This window comes from Mesitornis unicolor, unplaced genomic scaffold (assembly GCF_000695765.1).
Source record: "Mesitornis unicolor isolate BGI_N332 unplaced genomic scaffold, ASM69576v1 scaffold34503, whole genome shotgun sequence".
NCBI classification, from domain to species: Eukaryota; Metazoa; Chordata; class Aves; order Mesitornithiformes; family Mesitornithidae; genus Mesitornis; species Mesitornis unicolor.
Genome location: NW_010174565.1, coordinates 15,535 through 21,706, shown reverse-complemented (window position 1 = coordinate 21,706; position 6,172 = coordinate 15,535). Strand labels below are relative to the sequence as shown.

The following is a 6,172-nucleotide window of genomic DNA, read 5'->3' as shown; positions in this document are numbered from 1 at the left end:
ACGTGTGCTGTGCCTTGCCTGCTGTTAAAGACTGCCAGTCATGGTGTAAGCTGCTTATTTCTTTCCTCTTCTCCCTTTGCATGGAAGAGACACCTTTCCTTTCCTCTTCACAACAGTCTTTTTTATGCTGTTATCACACCCTTCTTCAGCCTTTCTTCTGAGCTGAGCTCTTCCCATCCTCCCTCATAGACTGTGCTTTCTGGACCCTTGTTCACTGCTTCTCTCTGGATTTTCACTTGCTGGTCCCCATCTCACTTGCCCTGTAGCACTCACAGCTGGACACAGCACTCCCACTGAGACCTTAGCCTGGGCTGAGCACTCCCATTGCTCTTGAGCCTGGAAACCACCTGGGCCAGTGCTGGGGATGCTCAGTTCTGCTGCAGGATGGCTGGCTAACAACAGAGTTAATACTGAAGGGACTGAGGTGCCAAAAGGACAGCATATTTTAAAAAAAAATTACAGTTCTGTCAAAAGGCAGACTAGTTTTGACTACCCCAATCTAGACTTGTCTGACCTAGCCAGGATTAATATTAGCTATGATTAACAGTCCAGTATGAGCCTTTCACATGGTTTTACTACCTATTTTCTGCTTCTGTGGTTTGTGCTGACATAATGTACCAAGGACTCATCCGTGAAAGTACACTGTGATACCATACCTTACTACAATATATTAATCTAATGTCACTCCTGCCTATTTGCCAAATCAAACTGGGGTGATTTGATGTGTGTCACCACACATCAGGGCCCTATGGCTCTTCCCTGCTGTTGCCGGGCTCGGGCATCCCCTAGCCCTGCTCCCAGGGCTGGATAGACCTGGTGTCCTGGAAACTGCTGCAGAGCCTTGGGATGGGTCTGTGCAGGGTATATGGAGTCCATCAACCTAAGCCCTACTGGTCCTGTGGAGCTGCCCTGATTCACAGTAGTTTGAAAGTCTCGTTCTTACATTCCTGGGAAAATATTTATTCAGTGTCTGAAGATCCTGGGTATATAAAAGAAACAAGAATGCCTGATCACGGCAGAGAAAGTCCTCAGATACTTTGGAGTGGTGTATTGTGATTAATGTCCCTGGAAACACTTTTTTTCAACTCTAAGAGTGAAAGTCTTTACTATCCATTTGTCCAGCTAATGCAGATATGCCTCGTTTGTTGTTGATTTTGATTTGCTTTCTTTATTAAGGAGACTAACACGGAGGTGCTAGATCTTAAAAGCACTCACAGCATCAGTGTCTCACTTTGGTTTGCACTCGGTCAGAAGTGCTGGAGCTGGGTGGCTCTGCAAGTCTGCAATCCATAGCAGAATTGCTCAAAGCTTAAGTTTTTCTAAGGCATGAATCCTCCTTTAAATAATATCTGCTGTAAACTACAAGTTTTATTAAACCATGGCTTTTCCTGCATCTGCTGCTTTATGAACTATGAGGTTCAGCCATAAGATTTAATGGAAATTACTGTGGGGGAAGCTAATGCTCCGTGCAAGCTGAGGTAGCAGTATGGCAGCCAAGACAGGAGACTAACCTATATCCTTTCAACCAAGTGCCTTTTCTCTGGTGTAGTCATTCAGTAGTGCTATCAGTGTCCCAGTATTCGTCGAGATTAACATGTATTTGTGATTTTATTGTCAGGGGTAACTTCCCACTTGCTTCTCTGGTGCCATCGGAAAGTTATGAAGAATATGTAAACAGAAGCTCTGTGGTTATAAAACAGATCATCACTGCCTGCTCCAGCAAAGGTGAAGGTTTCAGATTTTTGTATGTTCTGTCAGACACTTTCAGTAACAGGAACTGGCAGAGATTTGCCAACAGAAACACATTTAACATGAGCTCTTGGTATTGTACAGAGCTTAAGGTAGACTCTTAGTCCTTGCTCTGGGCTACACTAAATTAGAATATATACTATTTATGGAATAGAAATTGAAAAGCAAAATTAAAAAGAAGACAGTAGAGTACTAAATTGCAAAAGTATGCTCTTTGCTTGGTCTTTCTACATCGGGCTGTAGATCAGCATAAGATAATATATTTTTCTGGAAAGTTTTTTCCCTCTTTTCCTAGCAAATGCTTTCTCTCACCAGCTGCCATGCCTACAACATGCCAGACTTTTTCTGACCATTAGAATATACCCTGCCACATTATCAAAGAGGTCTGCAAAGATGAACAGCCCCAAAAAAGCCCCATACCTATCTGCTGGTGAGCAACCTGACAGTGCTGCAGCTCCCTTACTGCTTTTCTTTGCTTTTTCTGGTGTCTCAGGTGTCATCCTCATTGTGGCCCATGGCTCTTCCTTGGCATCTTTCTCCCGACCTCTGATAGGGCTCCCTGCCAGAGACAGCAGTGACTTTGCCCAGGTGGTACGAAGGGTAAGAAGATATATTTTTTTCAGCAGAAAGAATTCTTTTTATTATGCTGTACTTTTAATAAGGAGCCTGCTTACTCTGTGAGACTTGCATGTAAGTGCATGCCAATACCAATGACATTAGCTTTTACATTACAAAAGGAATCTCATGTAGCTTTATCAAAGCACTGGAGGTCAAGAGAAGGATTTTCTCCTGGTGAACAGTATGTGACTAGCAGCTATGTCTTCAGAGAAGATTTTCATGCAACTCCCCTGTAAAGTCAATGCCAGATAACACCTACAGACAAGAGGGATGCTTGGAAACCTCTCCATCTGGAGCTAGCCTCCTTCCTTTAGAGTCAGGGCTGAGAGCCTTCTCTCTCCTTCCCATGATGTTTTAAGTGTGGCAGCTACATTCAGTGAGGCACTCTCTAAAAAGCTGTGGTTTTTGAGTCACTGTAAGTTCACATCAGTACTCAGCTACAAAATGAAATGGAGAAGGGTTTTCTTGCCAGCTTCACAAGTGGGGCCTATGCTCAAGACTTGGTCCCTGAGGTTTTCTGTTTACTTTATTTGTGTGTTATCACCAGTGGCAGAATTCTTCACTCCAGTTTCCCTTACCATCTATCTTGGTATGACTAACCAGAGAATTCAGTCTTCTGATATACTTTTAATACCATTGTCAATGCACAAGAAGGAGTGAACATATTTTGACCATCAAAGCCAAGTATGAAAGTGGGGTGATGACAAAAGTTCAGGTGCACAGGCCTCCAGTCTGGTTTTAGTTCATTTCACAAGTGGAAAAATGTCCTGGTCTCTCCTCCCAGGACAACCTCAGGGTCTGCTTTCTTCAGTAGCAAAGCCCCCTCTTTCATGTTAAAGTAGCGACCCCGCTAGTAACTCTACTGGTAACTTCTTTCCCAGATCCCGTCGCTGGGCATGTGTTTCTGTGAAGAGCTGAAAGAGGAGAACAAGTGGCAGATGGTCAACCCACCAGTGAAGACGTTAACGCATGGGGCGAATGCAGCGTTTAACTGGAGAAATGGTATCGTAGAAGATTAGAAAGCCGGCTCTGCCTTTGCAGTTGTCAGAAATGAGCCAAAGACAGGTTATGGTTCAGCACAGTCCAGTGACTCATCCAGAAGACTTACAGAGGGTGGGAAATACCCTCTCCAAGTTGTCAAAGCACAGAAAAACACTTCCAAGACTGGTGTCTGAGGTTTTTTTTAATTTCAGTGGCTGAGAAGAAGGAAACTGGGAAGTGGCATGCAACTGAGAAATAATTCTTCTGGTGGTGAAGAATATACCTTTTGACCTTTTCTGAGAGGACCAATTTAACAAGTACAGAACTACATGATTATAAATTCTACTGCTAACAGCACTAAAGTAGACAACGTTGCGTTTTCCAAGACCTAAATACATTCAGTAAGAATTAGGTTCTTCATGCACTTAGATATTTTCAGAGAAACTGCATCTAAAAAACTGTCATTTCCTACCCAAAAAGGAGACCAGCTCTACTTAAAACCACTGATTTTCCTGTTCACTATCAGTTCCACGAAAGCAAATACCACACTGCCTATTTATTTAACTCTTCTACAAAGGGGGTCCATTTTCTATCACAACAGCTCCCTGTTCAGTGATTCCTGAGTGATCCATGCCACAAAAGGGACTAAATTATTCCCTTCTGAAGAAAACTGAACTGATTGCTTTACCATTGCTAGGACAAAGAAAGACACCCTGTGTCACTGTACTGGTGACAAAACCGTGAACAACTCTAACTGCTGAATGCTTCCTGAGATGGCGCTCGCAGGACAACAGCTTTGCTTTGTGCTGTTCTGTGCTAAATTATATAAATGGTGGCACACCTACCAGATGGGTCACCCAGAAGGTCTCTGTAGCTCTTCTCTTGGAGATTTGTTTAATTAGGGGAATGTAGCCCTAAAATTTTATGCACAAACAGGAACATGCCTTTCCATAGTGTGTTTTTTCCTTTCTAGTTATCCTCTCAGATAAATACCTCTGGGAAAACACAAGTGTTTCTCTCAATTAAAGGAAAAAATGGAGGTTTCTCTTTCTCTCTTAGAATGACTAAAAATATTTTCATTTTCACTCTTCATTTCTCTGCTCCTTCTTGACATATCTGCACATAAGCCATTAGCCATCAGGGCATGCAGTAGAGCCCACCTAATATTTGGGCTTTGGAACTGAGAGACGTCTGGCAAACACCCTTATCTGTGGGTGTGGAGACATTTGTATCTCAGTCTTGAACCTGAAATGATTCATTTTGAGTTTGCAGTTCCCTAGAAAAAGGTAAAAAACCTAAGTGCTACCACAGTCTCTTCTAGCTCCAGGGGAGCAGGATGTCACTGCAGTGCTGGGAAGACTGTGGCTTGGTTATTTCTCCGCATCTCACCCTGTTACGCACTTGCTGTCAGCTGAGAGGGGCAGGTGAGGTGAGGGATGATTTTGCACTGAGGCCCGAAAAGCAGTGGCAAGGCGTCTCTGTGGTCTTCAGGGAGACCTGTGAGTCAGAGGTCTGGCTGAGAGGGCCGTATGCTACCAGAAAATCAGCACACAGGGGAAGAGCAAGGTGATGAGGGTGGCTGCAACATCTCTGCCTTGCAATCAGCTGTGCTAACAGCAACCAGTAAGGGTCTCCCACCACTGCTCCTTCAAGGCTAGGCTCAGTCTTGACCATGGGGGCAAGCCCAACCCTCTGATGATGAAAAGCAGCCCCTTTGGGTGTCCTGTTTCCTCCGTAAGGAACCTGTCCAAGTGGGAAGGGAGGGGGAAATGGGGACAGGAGGGCATTGGAGGTGGCATGGGGCAAGGACTTGGCCCTGAGCATGGCACATCTCTGGTTGCTCCCAGGAGGTTTGAGCTCAATGCTCCCTGAGGAGTCAGCTCCCACCTCACAGTGCTCCTGTGAGGCTTTCTTTTCTATGAAAGCTGTTGCTTTTGGTGTGGTTTGCTCTGATTTCTTTAAGGGATTTCAGGTCATAGGACAAGTGTCATCTGAGAAGCTGCTTTAATGAGAAAATTTCCTCTATTGTTTTAGGAATAATGTGGGGTTTTTTTCTGTAATGCTCTTACGTATTAATCCTAGATTGTGCTGCAAATACCAGTGTGGGTTAAGAATCTGGGTCTTCTTTTAAAACACCAAAATAAAATACCAAATGGCCCAATGGCATCAGAAGTATTGTCAAGGTGAGTCTATTGCAAAAAGTAACCTGTTATAACAGCATCATCTCCTTTCTTTGAAGAGCTTTCCTATGCTTCTGCCACTGTGTACAACATAGTAACAAAACACTTCTCTTTGCTTTTCCCTCCTTTTAGTCTGCAGAATTAATGTTACTAAAAGCCAGTTTACAGCACTCTAATCCTGTTATTGTCCATCAAGCTCCTATCTGAAACAAAGGGGAGGTGGTCACAGCTGGGGAAAGTGCTACTCTGTTTGGTTGGACCTTTCTTACAGGTGAGGGCATGGGGGAAAGGTTCAACTGGTTCACCAAATCTTGGCATCTAATCAAATGCCCACTGAGCATGAAAAACACTATTTGTAAATTAAATACACTTAACAGGCAGCTTACTTAACTTTGCAGATTGCTAAAACACTTGAACCAAAATTCCACTATGCTTTTGATGAATTAGACTTCAGAGCATGTGTGAAAGAGGGTTTGGGGACTTAAATATTTCTCTTGTGGTGGTTTCTAATCCAGACACCACAGTGCTAAGCAGATGAGAACAAATGCTTAGTGATAAAACACGGTCTTTAACTTATAAAGACTCCTCTATTTTTACCATCCAAATTGATTGAACAGAAAGAACAGGCAGCAGAAACAGCAAGC

General features: G+C 43.6%; 1 protein-coding gene across 1 annotated transcript in view; it reads left to right on the top strand.

Moving 5' to 3' along the window:
• Positions 1 to 3,386, top strand: part of UBASH3A (ubiquitin associated and SH3 domain containing A) — a gene marked incomplete at its 5' end in the record, with an annotated part of 13,033 nt that extends 9,647 nt beyond the window's left edge. Inside the window, 3 exons of the mRNA XM_010181092.1 lie at positions 1,619 to 1,725; positions 2,243 to 2,349; positions 3,249 to 3,386. Coding sequence (XP_010179394.1) covers positions 1,619 to 1,725; positions 2,243 to 2,349; positions 3,249 to 3,386 — 352 coding nt within the window. The remainder of the gene's footprint in view (positions 1 to 1,618; positions 1,726 to 2,242; positions 2,350 to 3,248) is intronic.
• Between the last annotated feature and the right edge of the window lie 2,786 nt (positions 3,387 to 6,172).